We start from the raw sequence: 18840 nt of genomic DNA on the forward strand, positions 1-18840 counted from the left end.
CAACAGACCCTATGCTGACATGTCTAAGTCCTTTCATGATCTAAACTGGGATACAACTTGCAACAACTAGCAATACTTGAAAGGAAAAAAAGCATCAAATCGATTTGTCATGTCCGTTTTTAATTTAACCATTCATGCCTTTAATACAAATAACAGAAATCACCTGTACACTTATTTACAACAAGAAACAGCAGGTTCAAAGACTGCGGATCACAAAGCGTGATGTTCAATTTCAACATTTAAACCAACTTAAAAATCAGTAAGCACGATATTAAGACTTTGGTACAGGTCTTCAACTGATGCAGAGTAAGCTTTCGTTTTGGATCAACAATTGAGAAATGTGAGTGGCAAACTGACGAGGATAATAATATTGAAATAAAAATAAAAAAGGATTCTCGAATCCGTTTCAATTAGAAAAGCAGCTAGCACGAAATTTTGACTTTGGCCAGCAGTAGTCAGAGGCGCCACAATAATAATTTAACCTTAAGGTTTTTGCCCCATTTCTCACTAATGTGCTCAAGTTCACATGCCCCGCCGCTAGAGGGGACCATTCATCCCCAGAAACATTCACACTGCTGTGACTACCCTTACTGTTGACATATACATGAGCTATTACATAGTGGGAATACAAGAAGAAACAATTGTTCTTTGTATGGATCTGAGGACATCACATGTTGGATATGACTTGTTTGTTGCAATAATGAATCAACCTTCTTCAGGTGTCTAATGATGCGATGGACCGTCCAGCCCATTCCACCAGTTATGAAAGAGATCCGTCTCCATGTAAAGATATGAGGCTCTGTTCAGCACACATATCCCATCCCTCATGAAGTCCCTTTTGCTCCACGTTGCATTAGATAACTCACTATGAAGGCACCGTGAGGGTGATGTTGCGATATTCTAACAAGCCAAATCACGAGGAACCAAAGTGACACATATCCTATGAGATGAATCCCTATTTACTAGAGGGTTTACTTATTCAATCCTTAACGTTTAATCCCTTCAAACTGCAAAAAAACACATCAAAATCGTCCATTCTGAAAAGTGCCGAGCAGTCTACAGTCGTTAGATGTGAAATGTCTCTGGCAGCGCGTATTGTGCAATAAAAACGGTCATCTTCAACCCCGCCCGGGAGAGGGGGAGGAGGAGGCAGAGCAGCTACTCCTCCCCTTGCCTCCACTTCTGAGACTCCTCCTGGCGGGCGTCGGGGTGGATCTGGTTCCTCATCCCCCCCAGGACGTTGGAGGTGGCCTCCGTGGCCATGATAAGGGGCTTGACCACGGCGGGGGGCAGCTGCCTCAGGACCCCGCCCACCGCCCCCGCCATCCCGCGGTGCTCGTGCTCCCGCGTGGCCGTGTCGTAGATGGTCAGCGCCGTGTCGGTGATCCCCTGGAGGACACAGGGACACGCATCACAAATCACCACACCTCAGTCTAAATCACAACCGCTAGGCACCTTTTCCTGACGCTCAATCACATCGCTGAAAATGTGTGTTTGTGAAGGACCTCGTTTTGGATCCCAAGTGGATGCTCCAGCTCAGGAGGTAGAGCGGCTTGACTTGCAACCGGAAAGTTGCTATTTCGATCCCCCCCACCTAACTGCTCCCGACGAGCTGGCTGTCGCCTTGCATGGTTGACTCCGCCGTCTGTGTGTGTGTGGATGTGTGTTTTAACCGTAACAGTTGTAAGAAGCTTTGGATAAAAGCGTCTGCTCCATGGCCTGAATGTAAATGTGAATGTAAGCACAGGGCTTAATTTTCCATACGTCTTTGACGACCGTGTAGGCTTTAGCCACGCCTTCTCTCAGGTCCACGGGCTGGTGAGCCAGCCCATAATGAGAAATCCGCTTCATCCTCCTGGGATCCCTCTCATCAGGCACGGGGGACACCATGTCGTACGCGGTCTCCGCCGCTGCCTAAACCAACGACAAGACCAACGACACTCATTTCAATCTCTCCTGAAAAGGGGACTTCCAATGACCTTCTCCTCGTAGGCTCCAGCTCCATTCCTGCTAGGGAAACCTGACTAACGGAGACTGCCCTCAGAATCACCAGGACCTTTTTCTCCTCCAAGCAGTCCAGCTCCTGGAGAAATCCACTACCCTCAAACCAACCCAACGCACACTACAACAACAGACTATTTAACTACAGATTTTTCTGTAATTTGCACAGCATTTCTGCACTATAGAATCAACAGTGGTACCAGCCACGGTGGATTCTACAGTGCAGAAATGCTGTGCCAATAACAGAAAAATATGTAGTTGAACACGTTACACTTACACTTTACTACACCTCATTACTCAGTTCCATTGCTTTAGTTTCTCTACTTATTATTACTTGCTAAATTTTATTTGTATTATTAGTATTTATTATTGGGATCTATTGATGCTGCTACTTATTTTCACTTATACCTATCTTTATTTACTTTATCTTGTATTGTTGCTGCTTTGTGACTGTTGAGGAAACCAAGCCTGAGACTTTCACTATTTTTGTACAATAAGATGTGATAAAAGTAACTCTGATTCTGAAGCGCAGCAGGCGGTAGTACCTGGATGGTGCGCACCATACGGTTGGTGAGCTCCAGAGCGGCCATGGCGGTGGAAGTGCCGAAGGACGCGGTGCCGCGCTGGAACCCGCGCACGATGCGACCGTCCTTGCGGTATTGCTCAATGGGCAGCCACACCAGGTCTCTGAATCCCTGGACTGAACACAACGACATTTAGGATCACCTGGGATTTCATCAGCCAGGGTTAAAGGAGCAAAAACAGTAGGTTTGATTGATATGAGGTCCTGAGCAAAAAACAACGCTACAATGCCAGGAGCAGGACGTTACACTAGCATCTGCAGGGCAATGCTGGCTGTAATGGAAACAAAACACTTCTCACAGGTAATCACCACTGATAGCCCCAGGAGAGTATGGAAACCAGCTCTTTACCACAAGTTACCAATTAAGTTAATAGGAAATACAGCCTCTTTTCAAAATCCAATGTAGAGTCCAAAGTTTCTACTAGAAAGAGGAGTTGTGGAGAATGGTGGTGACCCAGGCGTGTGATGACAATCGGGAACCCATGCGGTCCTTACCCAGCTGCACAAGAGAGTGGATGGGCCCCACTCCACCCAGAAGGCCTGGGAGCTGGTTCTTCTTGATGTCATTCAACCACTCGTTTATTGCATACGAGAAGAGTTTATCCACCCCCAACAGCCTGCAGAGAAGACCATTACAAAAGAAATACCACTGATTAAATACCACTGATTTAATGTATTCCGAAAACAACTTATCTCCAACTTCCACCATCTTTAGCACATTTTTGCCGCTGATATATTGATCTTAACAGAGGTTAATCTATCCCATTTTATTTGACAGATTTCACACATACCCTTGTCTATAGCACAGACGTCGGAGTTTCAGCTCAGAGCAGTTCAGCTGGGTCAACCCAATGATGATCCCCGCAAAGGTTCCCTGCAACAATGAAAAGGTTTCCACAGTCAGAAGGCACGAACTAAAGCGAAGGTGAGCTCATGATGTTGCTGCCCCCGGCGCCTGTACCTGCTCCATCGAGACATGCTTCCCGTGGTAATCCAAGCGAATCGGAACCTCTGAAGTGAAACGAAACTCCCTGTTGGAATAAAAGACCAAACATAGATACAGAGTATGATAGACAAAAATCAGGCCCAAGTGAAATCATCAGCACGCAGATCCTTGGAGATCCTCACCTGAAGAAGACGGGTTGGTCTGTGAATGAAGAGGAGGCAACATCAGTGTCGGGTTCCTCCCTCCCAGAGGTGGACAGCCCGTTGAGGCTGAGGCTCCTCTGGGCTGGCACCGAGATGATGGGGGCCGGGTCCTGGTTGTTACCGGGGTGCTTGGAGAAGCTGCAGGAGATCTCTGGCCCCGCCGGTTTCTTCACAGAGACGCAGAGCGCTTTGGACACATCAAAAGAAACATAAGACTTATGCATGAAACTGACAGTATAAAGTTCTTAAGTTAACAGTGATCTTCTGAAGACCTCACAAAGATACTCAGAGGAATGGAGTGGGTTTACCTTCCTGGTCGGGTGGAGAGAACAGCTCTACGTCTGCAGCAAGACTGCTGAAGAAGTCCTTCAAGAAGAACAGGGCATCCTACAGACAAAAACAATGGTGTTCGATTGCAAAGGTTGTTCGATGCAAAGGTTGTTCCTTAAAAGGGATTCGTACTGAAATACCTTCAGACAAGCCTGGGCCGTGAATAGGTAAGTCTTAATGTTCATTTGATGTACAAACCAAACTCTGTTTGGATTGTTGGTTACCTGGTCGATGTTTAGGCGAAGGGGCATCAAGGAAACCCGTAAACAGCACTCCTGGGGGGCCTGGCCCGCCTCTGGACACATGTGCAGCGCCCGGACAGTCAGCTGAGGAAACAAAGCAGAACAATCAACCTAGAGCCCCAACATCACCTGGCCACCGTGACACCACCGGGCCTTCGTCATATCATGACACTGCCGCCGCCCTCACCATGTTGGAGTGTGCTTTGCGGGGCATCTCCTTGCTGGAGTAGAGGTAGAGGAACTTGTTCATCTGCGAGGTGGCCAGCCGGTCTCGGATCTCCAGGTCCTGCACGGTGAACACCTGCCGGGACACGGGCCGGTCTGCGGTGGAGCCAGGGGCCCCCTGGGCCTGAGGGTAGACCTCGTGCTGGAACCGGACCTGGGGCGGGGGCGCACGCAGCCCGTTAATGCATTCATCCCCACGGATCTGCAGAAGCCTGTCGCTGATGGGGGGCACGAGGAGGGTGTGTCTAGGGGGTAGCGCTACCTTGCTGAGCTGTATTTCCATCAGGACATCTGGGTTCCTCCCTCTCCCTCCCCCGGGACGGCCCCCAGCCGGCCGGACCTGTCGGACCGGCGTCTGGCAGGGGGAGCTGTAGGGCGTGGTCCTGCCGCGGAGAACACACAAAACAAATGGGTTTGCAACACAAACGACCTCGACGAGTGGGAGCATGTGGCGTGTCTGGGTGCCCGTCTCTCACCCGCGGCTCCTGGCGGGCGAGGCCGTGAAGGTGATGTTCCCAAAGTCTTTGCCGCCGTACAGGTGCCAGATCACAGAGATCTCCTTGATGAGGTAGCGCACTTCTGGGACCGGGTAATTCACGGCCCCCCGGCCCGAGCCCGTTCCCTCCAGAGGCTGGCTGAAGTAGTTGTCCTTGATCGATATGGGACTGGGGGTCAGCTGGGTCACTATGGGCTCCTGGTCCCGGTCCTGAGAAGGACACAGACGGACACACACAAACACACACACACACACACACACACACAAGATTAATCATATGCTGCGTTTCCATGGACTCAATTACTTTGAATAATCATATCAGAAACCAGCAGTATCTGCAGTAGGACACATAATTCTTAAGACTAGGTTGGAAACACTGCATGATTAAACTTTGGCTGAACACAAAACATGCCCTTGTCATTTAAAGACTGGGCAGAAATAAGTGTTAATTAGGTTTCTCATAATGTGATAAAACCTTCCAGCAATTACTGAAATGCCATTCCAGGAAAAGTGGTTTCAACAAACCCCCATCAGGGCTGACTGTGATTGGATTATGATGTCGCCAAGTCATCACATACTCAGTGTTACATTTGATCATTCGGATAAGCTCTAGTGGCAGAACGCTGCTGCTAATAAACACGCTGTTGCAGCATCAGCCGCTGAGAGAGGGGAAGACTCAGCAAAGGTGTTTGAATGATCAGTGAGTGAGCCTACATCTCCTCTGGAGCCGGGCGTGTCCAGGATGCAGAAGTCGTCCGCCTCCTGGGCCGGGTTGGGGACGGGGGTGATGAGGGGCGAGTGGAGGGCTGGGTAGGAGGGGCTCGACTCTTGGGTGGGGTTCCCGCTCTCGTCGGGAAACAGGAAGAGGTCCGAGCGAGGCGGGTCGTGGTCTTGATGGAGCGTCTCGTGAACACCTGTGCGGGATTGGAAAACAAACAAACAGCTGTTGAGCAGAGATGCTGAGCGTTTTAGTGCCAACCACGTTACCAACGGAGCTGGTGTGTGCCTCTGTGCCCAGTGATGAACTGCTGTCACCGTTGTGCTGCAGGCCCTGGGCGTGCTGCCCATCCATCTCCTCCATGGCCTCGCTCATCAGGTCCTGCAGCATCTGCTGCTCCGTCTCGGGGAGCAGCGGGGTCAGAGACGGGGGCCTGCTGGGCAACTCCGCCTGCTCCAAAAAATAAGTGAAATACAAATTGGTTATTCTAATCCAACAATTCTACATTCATCAAATAGAATAACTACATTATATCGACACACTGGACGGCCGGTCTGAACGTCTCTGTTGGGGAATTAAAGTGTTATTGTGTCTTATCGACCTTTGGCCTCTGGGGGGCGCTGAAGGTCCTGGCGTCCTGGCCAGTAGGGGGAAGCAGGTCTCCATAGCTGGCCACATACTGAATGAGGTTCATGAGGGCGGCGCAGGAGTCAGAGCACGTCCGGATGTGGATGACATCACTGGAGCATCGCAGCTCAAACCTGGGCTCAGACTGCTCTCCCAGCAAAAGATTATGAACAGAACATGACATGATGGCATTAGTATCAGCAAACCACCACTAGCTTAAAACATAACCATCCAACGGAAAAGATACCAGTTCCGCGTACCAGTTCTCTGTTGGCTCCGGGTTTGACGGCGGTAATCCTCAACTCCAACGTGCCCATGTCCACCACTTGCACATAGTCTGGAACACACAAGGGAGAAGAGGCACATTGCTAGTGCTGGACACATTGCAAACCCCAGCAAGAATTGGACCCCAGTGAAAAAATGATTTACCTCGCAGAAGATTAACAGAAACAGCATTGCTCTTGTCGGAGAGGAATAGAGATGCTTCATCCAGGATGATCCTGAAAATAATCAACGATCACAACACTGTATTATTGTATAGAACAGGATTTTGAACAATGTGGTTGCTGTAAGAGCGACACTAGGAGGATACAAGTTTTTTTTAAATATCATGGTCTATCGTTTCTAGCAATTAGACACACACACAAAGACATAGGTAATGTTTAAAATGTACAAAAACAAATGCATGTATATTGAAGGCTTCCGAGTGGTGCTCCTGTAAATTGATCGATCTACAACAGGTGACGTAGAATCGGGTAGAGAGCTTCCTTAGGCCCGTGAGCACATCGTATGTTTAACCGTTTGCAGTCAACGTTTTAAACTGGATTACACATCCTGTCATACACGTCAGACGGAAGTTACTTCTGGGATAAGGGCTTTCAACAGGTCCACTGGATGAAGGGAAGCCTCTACCTGAGCGTGGACGAGGACAGATCCAGGGAGACGCTGCTGGACACGCTGAACGTCTCTATGACCAGTAGGGACCTCAGGGGCAGGTACAGCGGTCTGTGGGCCAAAGCAGGGCATGTATCAGGTCACGGTCGCTCATGTTGGGGCCCCAATGCTAGTCTCCTAGTTAATGAGTAACCCACCGTCCAAGCCTCCCACACAGATGCTGTATCATGTGACCTACATATGACCTGAAGCAGGGGGGGTGAGGGGCCCGTATGACCTCATCATCACCTGTGTGTTATTTATGACTCCATAAACCAGACTTCCCTCTTTTTCATATTGTTGTTTTACAACTTATCGTATCTTAGTATCTCAGTCTGTAACATACAGCTTCCATTTGTATTGCTCTGCAGGAAGTTTCTCCTATACCAAAGCATAGCTATTGCATTGGCTCATATGGCTTTAGGTTGACGAGCTCCACAGCATACTCAGGAGGTAGATGGGAGCAAAACACATTCCTCATAGAGAGGCTTGTCTAGTTACCACAGATTAAAGGCCTGGTCTTTTTTTGCCATGATACACTATTGTCATACACCTTGACCAACGGAGCAGCTTTGAATTGCCACCTGTAGTCTAAAGAGCAGCTCCACAGGTGTAGATGCAGCGTGGTGACCGAGGCGGGGGGGGTGTAGCCCAACACCGGCTCGTCAGAGACATTCAGGAAGTCCACCATCTAATGCGTGGAAGTGAAAAACGTACAATTAGAAATCCATCGGCATGAATGGTCCCCCTAAAAAGCTTTAAAACCCTTCTGATCAATGATGGGGCCTTCTGACAGTTTGAGACCCTACCTGGTCGTACCAGCCCAGGCTTTGTGGGACCACTCTGTGCTGGAGGGTGGCTCCTCGTACTCCCACGGCTACCAGGAGTTCCTGCCGAACACAGCGGGGAGAAAAGGCTAAAGTTAGTTTGGGCCAAACCACTACATCATGCAAGTATTAAGCCCCTTACAAACTCCACTAGGATCAAGGGTTAACCAGAACTTCTGTGACAACATAGTCCGAGGTTTCAGAGCCATAGTAGTGTTCAAGTTATTAGTCATGAAAGAGTGTGTGAGCAAGGTACACAATTAGCTTGGAAAAACACTTGTTAACCACTGCAGCGCTTAAAAACGGCCCTGCTATAATCACATTGTAGTCGGAAGGAGGGCAGAATAAAATGAACACAGAATCAGCCTTGGACTTAAGACCCAGACTGGCTGAGAACCCTAGTAATCAACAAAACCACATTGTATGCAACAGGTAGGGGAAGTTAAGACCAGCAGAGAATACACACCAGGTTACCCGGATGAAATGTGCGCTAATTGTTCAGGCATGTCAAGGTTTCCTGACGTGGTATTCCAATGGAACTGGGGCTGGGTTGTTCTTCTGTGTTTCTGTTAAAGCTAAATGGCCAGAAATTGAGGTCACGTTTTTCCCCAAATTTTCAGTCACAAGCGTTCTGTGTACAATGATAATTGATAGCTGATAATTGATACAGATATCTGGCCTGACTTTTCCTGGGAAGGTTAAACTCTGCTGATCCAGGCTTTAAGGAAATATGTGGAGACATTTGCAACTGACTTCAACTGTAAGTATACGTTTGCATTGTGGGAAATTAGGAGGCCTTTAAAAAGAACACAAAGACTAAAAATCTCATGGCAATCTAGAGGAACCGCTGGACAAGAGAATCCCCCTCTGTGCCTATCTAAAGCCGTTCATTGTGTTCCCAGTGTTTCTTATTCAGCCCCAGGGCGTACCTTCACAGTGCGCTCTGTGTTCTGGGCAGAGATCTTGATGGCTATTGAGAGCATGCTGTGTGCCTCCAGGCCCATGCCCTCTGATGCCGTGGACGACCGGTCGGGGATTGTCTCCGTTTGGTAGATGCCCGGCTCCAACCAATGGGGGCGAGTCCTGCAGGGCAGATTGACCCCCGTGCCGGGGGAGACTGTATCCACGAGTCCTGGGAAGATCACCGTCATCACGATGTTAGTGAGAAGGATCCGCAGCACAGGCCGACCACGTTTTGAATGGAGGGAGCAGGATGTCTGCTGTGTGCTTGTGGGGTTACCTTGGTGATACATGCAGATGTTGCTGGTGTGGAAGCAGATGTAGTGTTGGTCTTTGTAGCCCTCGTACTGTGCCACGGTGAACAGCGTGGCGTTCTTCACCTCGAGCCAGAACTCCCCGTGTTTGTTTTTCAGCAAAGTCTTGTCCTCTCTCTGGAGAGCCAAAAAAATAATAAAGCAAGTTCAATTAGTAATCAATAAATCGTGACAGTGAGCGGCCGCGTTTGGACGGTTAAAGGTGCTTTCACACAAAAAAGTTAAGGCATGGCGTGCATCCTTACAAAGTCAGTGCAAAGAAGTGTTTAGAAGCAAGTTTTCTGCCAGAAAAACCTGCGGCGCAAATGAATGGCACAAATTTTCAACATGTCATTGTCATTCAAAATGTGCGTGAATGCATGGTTCACGCGGATTTTGCGTGGTTATCTCCTCGAAATTCACTTGATGCTTGGTCGTGACAGCCTTTCACTCCCTGAAGTCCAGATTTAACCACAACATGGAGGAGAAAGTGATTGTTGCCGATTGCAGACTCCCGGAACATTGTAATATCTATTAGGGGTGTGCCTCTCTCCTCTATAGGAAGAACTGCTACGTATAGATACATGCGATGTGATACGATTCAGGGAAGTGAAGTTTAATATGGAACGATTCGATTCAATGTTCTAACGATCCGGTGTGATTTTATGAGATATGATTTGTCAAAATGTATATCTATATAATACAACATAATATCTCTATAATAGAATATATAATTTCACGGCCGAAAGCTGTGTGCGCCCCCGGATGATATTATGAATCCTAAAAACGTACTTTCACAGAAAGTAAAGACTCGTAGTGGTGAAGGTTTTGAATAGGCGCCAGCAGGCAGCGCGAATATTCACACCGCTTTTGCTGTGAACGCACAGTAAGAACCGTCAAGCGTTTGTTCCTCGGGGCTCACCTTGGCATCGGTGTGAATGGACACCAGGCCGTGGTTGACGCTCAGGACCACGGAGAACAGGCTCTGGGAGGTCTTGGCCTGGGCCTTGGACCTGCTCCTCATCCTGCGAGACCTGGGGTGGAGGTCCGCCGCCGGAGAGTAGTACTGGGGGTTCTCCTCCTCAGAGCCGCTGGTGTCGTCTGGGAGCACGGAGCAGACAGAGGTCAGCGTCTTCAGGGGACTTCGGGAGAGTTTGGTTTGATTTATTTACGATATTGCAGGTAGAAGTGTGCATCCGAAGAGCAATTGCAATGTTGTTGTTTTTTCCCAAACTGAGCCAAAAGCATTATATGACAACATATTATGAAACGAGATATAATGAAATAAAATAATCCTGATATAGATTCAGAACAATCAGCCAAAGTAGATTTGATTCAGCGATACTAAAATGCCCAATTTCATTATATTTTACATTACCTGGCTTCTTAAGCAAACCAACAATCATTTTCAACATGTCATTCTAGATGAGAAGATACTGTGGTTAATAATGAACTTTATGAAACGGTCATATTCTTTGGGATAAGCGTCATCGTGGACTTATGTTACCCTCTGTGCCGGTGGAGCGGAACTGGCTGAAGCTGTCCTTGGCGTAGGTGGTGATGAGCTGACTGGCCACCGAGAGTCCCACCCCGTAGGGCATGTTCTCCACTGTCTCCACCGGAGACGGCGCGGTGGGCTCCCACAGCAGCAGATCGTTGTTGATCCTGGAACCAGCCGTTCAATGTCAGTCAACACACGGCGGAGGGAAAGGGTGAACGAGCAACGTGGATCTTAATTAGGGCTGTGCCATGCATCGTTTTCATATCGAAATCGTGATACGCGCATCTGCGATATTAGTGTCGCTGGACATGCGGTATCAAAAAGGATTGTTGATTCATCTCCAAGAGAAATCTATCCGATATAACCCACTCATAATTTTCTCTGATAGTGTTCTTGGATACACAGTTTGTTGCTAGGAAGTGACATACAGGCTCTGCATGCACAGCAAAATTCAAAATGGGAAAGCAAAAATAAGATTTGACTCCAAAGAGAACAACAACGCGAGTTGTATGGAATTATCTTGGTTAAAGAAAAGAAGACGTGACCAAAAAAAAAAAACACATCATGATTTTTTTTCTGTGCTCTGAACGCTTGCCAGCTGGGTGTGTCCGGTACCTGTTGTGCAGTTTCTCGTAGAAGGCCTTGCTGGGCAGCGCCAGCTGCACATTGGGGAGGCTCAGCTCCAGGATGAAGCGGGAGTTGTTCATGGTCTTATCCTGGAACTCAGTCATCTCGGCGATGTCACCAGGAATGACCATCTGAAGATAACACAATGGGACGCGCAGAGTTAGAAATCCTTGGTGCACTCTTGAAACTGATTGTCCCCAGTGGGATTAATAAAGTTGTCTCGAGTTTAAATTAAATTTTGGATGGCTGCTTTAGATTATAGATAGTCCATGCTACATTGCTTCTTCAATCTTGAAATTTAATATAGTAAACCGTAGCCTTATGCTACTATTCAAACTCAAGTTTTCGGCACAATCACGCCAAGAAAAAAATCCCTCAATTCAAGTGATCTGTCTTTTGTTTTTTCATGTAGAGCTATACAAAGGCGCCCTGTTCCTTTAAATGTTCATATGAGAATGATTGAAATAACATCCCCCTCTTCGGTGTAGCACCCACCTCCTCGTTCTCGTACATGACCCTCCGCGACGAGAAGGGCGACGGCTCCGGTTTCCCAAAGTCACACACGTCCTTCAGAGAGTGGGCCGCCCCTTCCTCCTCCTCCTCCTCGGGGGAGTGGTCCTCGGGCCCCTCGTCATCCTCAGCGGTCACGCGCTCCAGGATGGAGTGGACCGCCATGGGGTTCACCTTCAGCACCACCCTACCGAGACGGTGACCCCCGTCATCATCATGGACCGCCCCGGCATTAAGATCCTCAGTTTGGTTATCGGCTCGAATGGGTCTGTTGTGCTCACCTGGGCCAATCGAATTTGCCGCTTTCAGACGTCGCCATGTCTCCGTCCATAGTGTGGGACACTCGGAGGAACCGGGTGGCGGCCTGGTCCGGTTCCTCCTGGAAACTCCCTGGTTGGAGGAGATGATGAGAGGTGGTTTTAGGTTTCAAGGTTTCCACACACACACACACACACACACACACACACACACACACACACACACACACACACACACACACACACACACACACACACACACACACACACACACACACACACACACACACACACGAAGAGGCATGCTTTTGTGGTCCTGTACCGGTGAGCTCCCGGAAGATGAGCTCCATCTTGGTCTGGTCGGGGGAGCTGCCCCCCATGAACTCTGTCTTCAGCTCTAGGTCCTCCAGGTCCAGGTACAGCACCTCCTTCTGCAGGGACTTCTTGAACCAGGGGCCCCGCTCCTGGTCCGAGCGCAGGTCTGGGATGGGGAAGCGGACGGCCAGGCGCATCACGGGGGCATGGATGCTCAGGGTGACGTAGCAGTGGGTGGGGGCGCGGATGTCCTCCAGGAACACCTCCGCGAAGGCCTTGTGCTGTGGAGTTCATAAAGAGTACGTTAGGTCTCTGCATACCCACCCACTATACAGGACCTTGTGTAGAGGCTACAGGCTGTAGCAGTTAGGCCATTACATGTCAGCACGACGATAGCAGTGGCTTGAATGTTTAAGTATTGATCATTCATTGATTGTAGTATTATTGCAGTGTTTCCCCCAGCACTGTATGGTAAAGGCGGTCGCCTTAGCAACAATAGGGCCTCGCCTTGACTACCAATGTACAAAAAAAATAAAATAAAAAAAATAATTATTATGCATTAACAAAGTACAAAACTCCCGTAAGGAAAGAAAACATACTTCCATCAGGTACAAAAAATAAAGATGTAATGCATCGGTGATACTGTTCAAAACAATAGTCATTCGAACTGAAACCCTCATAACACACGCACAAGTAAAAAAAGACCATCAAAAAGGTTCCAGTTGACGAGGGTATTTGTCAAAATAAACACTCGCACATCTGCAAACGCCTGATGTTATCAGAGCATCTCAGAACTATAAAAGGCACTTCCCCTTTCCCCAAGCCAAAAATCTAGATGTGAAACTGCACGCTATGAGGCGTGCAGAGGTTCCTCACCAGGCTGACGTGTTTGTTGTAGGAGGTGTACATGTGGGAGGCCATCATCTCTGTGGTGGCAAGCTTCTGGGGCTGCAGCAGGGAGTTTAGGCGGTCCACGATGCTGATGTCTAGCTCGAAGCGGGCCGAGCCCAGCTCCAGCTGGAGGTCAGCCTTCCTGGGGATGGTGCTCAGACGCACCTGCCCACCCTGGAGGGAAAACACACAGAGCTCATAGGATCCCTGGCTAGGCTGTGGCACAGACTTTGTGTTGTTATTGTGTTTTTGTCATTGTGTTGTTATTGTTCACTGGCATTTACCTGAGGGCCTCTGCGCTCCGCCAGTTTGTACAGCAGGTGAAGGCAGGGTGCGGATGGTGCGTCGGCATAAGCAGTGGTGTCAAATGTCAGGAGCTGAGGCGGCGACAGTGACAGGCGTGAGATAAAACTCTTAACAGGTCATGCCGGGTGCAACACTGCGACCACTACAAAGCGTTGATTCAAACTGAGTGTTTCAGTCTCACCTCAGTGTATTGAGCCTTTCTGTGCGTGCCCACGCGCCCCTCGGAGGAGAAGAGACACTCCAGCAGCTCCATCTGGTCCAGAGACACGTCGGTCGAGAAGGTGCGCAGGCTGGAACCCTGACAGTGCTCATAGTTGATCTTCAGCCCCTGGCCTACAAACCTACGGAGATGGAGCCAGTTCAGCCACACAGAAAGCTTCACACCAAATCACCTGTTCAAAGCGATATAGAAGCCCTAACACAGAAGGCCAAAACAACAAGGTTGTTAGTAGAAATGTTCCGATAATTTTTTTTCCTTCCCGATACCGATTCCGATTCCTGAACTTCGGTATTGGTCGATACTGAGTTTTTGCCGATATAGCATCTAACATTGTAACTACTAATAGCACTTGCTCTGATTGATTGGTTCTCTTACGATGACAGCAATGTATCGTCGGTTCACTTACTGTCGACAATAATCTATAATTATTATAATACTGTATTCTTGTACTTAAGCGTCCATGCATGCATGTTGCTCCGACTTGGTAGCTCAAACACACTTTGGTTGGAGATGACTCGTGTCCCATTCCAACTTTCCACCTCTGACCATTAATGAACGCAGCATTACACCTAAGTGTTTTAATGATGTTCTTTGCCTGTCTAGTAAATTAGCTAGTATCGGATCAGCGCATAGACTTGCCGATACCTAATACGGCATTCTAGGCCGTATCGGAAGGATTTCTGATACCGTTATCGGTATCGAAACATGACCCATCAAAAGCAGACCAATGAAAGAGCAGCAGAGACTATAAACCAAAGTACCTGAGGTGATCATGGGGACATGCTTGGTCGAACGTGGTCCGAGAGCGGACGAAGGCAGCGGGCTGGAGGCGGCCCGGCCCCACCAGGCTGAAGAAGTCTGTGGCGATCGGGCCGAGGGGGCTGGGTGAAGCATTGGGAGGGGGTAGGGGGTCGATGTGGAGGACAACCACGGCCATGCTCCCGAGCACGAGCTTAAACACCAGTTCTGGCCTCGACTCGTCGCAGTGCGTTTTGGAGGGATGAGCTGAAAATACAACAGAAAATTAACCCATGCAGTTTTCAACATTTGCCAATCCTTTGCAGTTGTTTTTCTTCCACATACACGTCTGTCTCTGTATTTTTTGTGGCAGTTGTGAATCCCGCACGTGGAATGGTGTCGGATTGGTCAGCTTCTCTCGTTGCCGTGGCACCTCTGGGTAATCATCCCAGATAGCCTACGAGGAAGGACACACGCTCACGTCAAGTCAAGTTCTTTATACCTAGATACTAAACTTGAATACAAAATAAAAAAACTCTAGGTTATGCATTTAAATGCTCCTAATGCTACAGTCCATATTGGACCAAAGTAAGCCAGCTTATAGCACGGTGCACCTACATGGGCAGTGCCAGAGGGGGACACTCCAGGGGAGCCGGAGTAGTTGCTGTTGAGTGACAGGTCCAGGTCCACTGTGGGCGGCTCCCCAAGCGGGGGAAGGGACGACAGGCTGTGTGACATGTCCATGTCAGCCATGGAGAAGAACACATCCTCTGTGCAAACCACCAGTTCAAGGACAGAGAAGCAATAGATACAAATAAAGAAGGGTTATCAGTTGAGCAGGGAAAGCTCTGTATGGACATCAGAACTGGGGTTATGTCGTGGCCCAACCTCGGCTGGACGTGGCTCGTGTGGCGTGGCTCTGGAAGAGGTCGGGGTCCCCGTCAGGGAGGTCCGTGTCCTTCTTCAGACAGCGGTTGAGCTCCATGTGCAGGCGGTACTCATCCTCCTGCTGTATCGGCCGACTCTTCCTGTCCTTGGACCATTCCTGAGCTCCTTCACACAGGAAGGACGGTGCATTGAGGTCACTGATCATCAATAGTCCTCGTCGGGTTATCGGGAAGCGACCGAGGCTGGAACAAGTCTTACCTCCTCCCCCTGAGAAAGCTCCAACCATGTCCAGGAGAAGGTGGACTTGGCGCGGGGACAGCAGAACGATGACAGAGTCGATGTGTCCATCGACGTCCAACTGAGGAGCACAGATGGTATCAGAAAGGGGCTGACGGAGGGCCAAAAGTGCACGTACAACATAGGATATCAAAACAAGGACATCCCTTTGGCTCATTGAGTAATGGAAAGGGAAATGAGGTTGTTTTAACTCAAACATACTTTTGCTCCAGGCAAGGCTAGGTTGTGCTTCAGCGTGAGAGACAGCTCGGTTTTACCACCAAGGCACCCAATCTGTATGGGTTCGAAGGCCGCGGCAGAAGCCACAGGCTCTGTGAACTGCGGATGAGGCTCGCATATTATTCTTGGATTCCAACTGGGCGAGAGCTTGGCCTCCGTCTCCTGTAGGGAAAGAGGGCGACATGGTTTATATAGTCAAATAAAATAACATGAATTATACAATAGCATTACAAAATAATTGTCTTGACATTTCAGGACAATTATTCTTTCCAAGAGTTTTACAGTTCTGAGTTCCAAGAGATGAAAGGGCAGATTTTCAACGGCTTGTCACACTCACACCTGTTGGCATATTATCACCCCTTTAAGTCCATTAAAAATGTGATATAAAACGATATAGACCAATGGAACAAATACCTAATAATTATTATTAACTGAAGGCCTAATGGAAGAAGACGGGACACCCTGGATTGGTGTATCCCCAACATAGATAACATTGTGATGATAAAGTTGATAAAAAATAGGTTTGTTCCTAAAATAGATCACATTGTGATGGCGTCCTACAGCAGCACTCACAGCAGGTGGAGGCGAGGACTTGAACCCAGCTCTGGAGGCCTCAGAGAACTCGTCCCAGAAAACCGTGACGCCTTCCATCTGAAAGTTTTTACGAGCGAACGTGGTGGGCTGATGTACGTCCACGCTGGAGCTGTCCTCATCTGTTTCGTCACAGTAAACAATCCTAACAGAAAAAGGATGGAAGCTGTTGGCCAGGAGGTGGGAGGAAACATCCCAAAAATGCATGAACAACAAATACACATTTTATGAAATACATTCTAAAACTTACTTGTTGATCCGAATCTCAAGAGCAATACCGGTCTTGGAATTATCAGGCACGTGCTCAATTCTGAGGATTGTATCCAGAAATGTCACCTTGACCCTTCTGAGAACTGAAGAGACAAATGTGTACCCATTAAATGTACAACAAAGTTGGATAACACATGTTTATAGTGTTACCTTTTAATGTAGACAAACTACTGTATACCTGTTTCTATGGTTTCTGCAAACTTCTCCAACCCTTCAAAGGGCTGGAAGCTCTCCCCTATGTCATCGGTCAGCCTCTGGCTCAGACACTCCTTGGCGAGCTGCATACTGCTGGTCATGAAACTAGACCAGTACATGGGTTCCAGACCAGTACCTGGAACACAGCAGATATAGGACAGGAATCAGGATCCCATTGACCACCATATCAAGCCTACTTAATACAAAACAATGTAAGGGATTATTAGCAGGAATGTAGGAATGCATCTGTAGTACAGTGCCCATACCCATTCTTGGCCTGGGTCTGAACACCATCTCCAGGCCCCTGACCTCCAGGGCACAGTTCTCCTGCAGCAGAGCAGCCCATGGCACTGTGAGCGAGATGGTCTGGATGAAGCCTTCTATAACCTCCACAGGAGCGTCTGCCGTTTCGAGCAGCTCATTCAGGGACTGAGAGGCAGAAGGACTGTGGTTATACATGTCCAATGCATGAGTAATACTCATAGTTAATTTCTCTTTATTCGTTTATTATTTTGAGGAGAACCCTTACCCATTTGTCCAAGGGGACTTGTGCGAGAGTCCCAGTGCCCAGATAGAGGTCCAAGCTAAGCTGATCCAGGCTCAGCTTCTCCTGGAGAAAGTTGCCTAGATATCGATGCAGAAGATATCTGCAAGCCCGCTTTTTAATGGACTCTGAAAAGGGCCACGGCATCTTGACAAACTTTCTGTACCAACAAATGAAACAGACTCGTGACTCCGTTGCAGACGATGACGCAAAGAGATAAACTTTGTTTATCGTGGATTAAAATAAGATGTCATCCCGTTGATTTATGGAAGTCAGTTAATGGGGAATTCAAACATCTTCCATTCTTCACGGTTAGAGGCACAAAATATATGCTGATAATGTGGTATATGTGTGACAGTTGGTCCGACTCCAGTATGCTGCACCTAAGGTAGAAATTCACACAAAAGAAAACATGAATGCATGAATCCTCATGTATTCAGGGACATTGTGCTAAATGTCATAGACAGCTGTGGCCAAACAACATATGGGCAAATACAAGGGAATGAAGGTTCCCAATATGAACGAATCGGGCTACAATGAAAAATAGAGAATGACTATATTCCTTATTATCAACAACCGGTGTCATCCAGCAGATGACACGATAGTAATTACCTAGCAATCTGTGTTACATTGTCCAGGGTCCGCTACAGATGTCACAACAAGGTGTCTGACAGAAATGTATGTTGTGTTTGTCAGGGACGAAGCTAAAAGCTAGCACGTCTAGCTTACCTATCCAGTCAGCAAATATTTAGCGCGATGTCATAAGGCTCCAGCACTGGGCTAACGTTGACTGGCTGTTGTTTCCTAGCAAGCTAACGACAAGGAGCTACCATGCTAACAAGCCGCTAACCTAAAACTTCCAGAGTTGTTGTGCAACAACAACAAATACAGCTGTGTTCAGTGAACACAGCAACACATCTAACACCTCGTCGCGGTATAACGCACCGTGGATCATGGTGGCCTCGGCCGGGGTGTTGCTTCACTCCCCGCCTGCTGCTGCTCGACTTGTTTACAAACACTTTCAGCGGCTCCCTTCCAGTGGAGGCTGCGCGCCGTTAGAAGGGCTCTTGTTGTGACCGGCCGTGAC

The 18840-nt window shown here is 48.4% G+C and overlaps 1 protein-coding gene across 2 annotated transcripts; it reads right to left on the reverse strand.

Annotated features, from left to right (window-relative positions):
* Positions 1–117: 117 nt before the first annotated feature.
* On the reverse strand, positions 118–18833 carry atg2b (autophagy related 2B). Of its 2 annotated transcripts, none has more exons than XM_079751914.1 (43): positions 18699–18833; positions 17739–18136; positions 17476–17638; positions 17193–17345; positions 16995–17097; positions 16727–16889; positions 16136–16315; positions 15896–15995; positions 15638–15802; positions 15368–15519; positions 15095–15206; positions 14773–15016; positions 13973–14132; positions 13770–13862; positions 13471–13659; positions 12602–12875; positions 12304–12412; positions 12008–12209; positions 11501–11643; positions 10892–11049; positions 10307–10485; positions 9372–9522; positions 9061–9263; positions 8114–8194; positions 7889–7995; positions 7284–7376; positions 6801–6871; positions 6632–6708; positions 6346–6516; positions 6062–6194; positions 5741–5940; positions 5007–5236; positions 4793–4913; positions 4493–4684; positions 4288–4389; positions 4042–4120; positions 3713–3920; positions 3546–3615; positions 3376–3458; positions 3080–3201; positions 2547–2701; positions 1765–1914; positions 118–1389 (listed from the first exon to the last, which is right to left on the reverse strand). In XM_079751914.1, exons 2-43 carry the CDS (start codon positions 17898–17900, stop codon positions 1159–1161), a joined length of 6234 nt encoding a protein of 2077 aa, XP_079608040.1. In that variant the 5' UTR covers positions 17901–18136; positions 18699–18833; the 3' UTR covers positions 118–1158. The 2 variants fall into 2 exon arrangements, with proteins under 2 accessions (XP_079608040.1, XP_079608041.1); XM_079751915.1 differs by lacking the exon at positions 18699–18833 and adding an exon at positions 18483–18667.
* Between the last annotated feature and the right edge of the window lie 7 nt (positions 18834–18840).

This window comes from Pollachius pollachius (assembly GCF_949987615.1).
Source record: "Pollachius pollachius genome assembly, chromosome: 15".
NCBI lineage: Eukaryota > Metazoa > Chordata > Actinopteri > Gadiformes > Gadidae > Pollachius > Pollachius pollachius.

Bases quoted from the DNA above. Each gene is read 5' to 3' on its own strand.
- atg2b (XM_079751914.1), bottom strand. From the start codon at position 17,900: ATGCCGTGGCCCTTTTCAGAGTCCATTAAAAAGCGGGCTTGCAGATAT. The intron at 17,639-17,738 runs GTAAGGGTTCTC...TCTGCCTCTCAG, and splicing joins AAGTCCCCTTGGACAAATGG to TCCCTGAATGAGCTGCTCGA. The intron at 15,520-15,637 runs GTTGGGCCACGA...TGGTTTGCACAG, and splicing joins ACGAGCCACGTCCAGCCGAG to AGGATGTGTTCTTCTCCATG.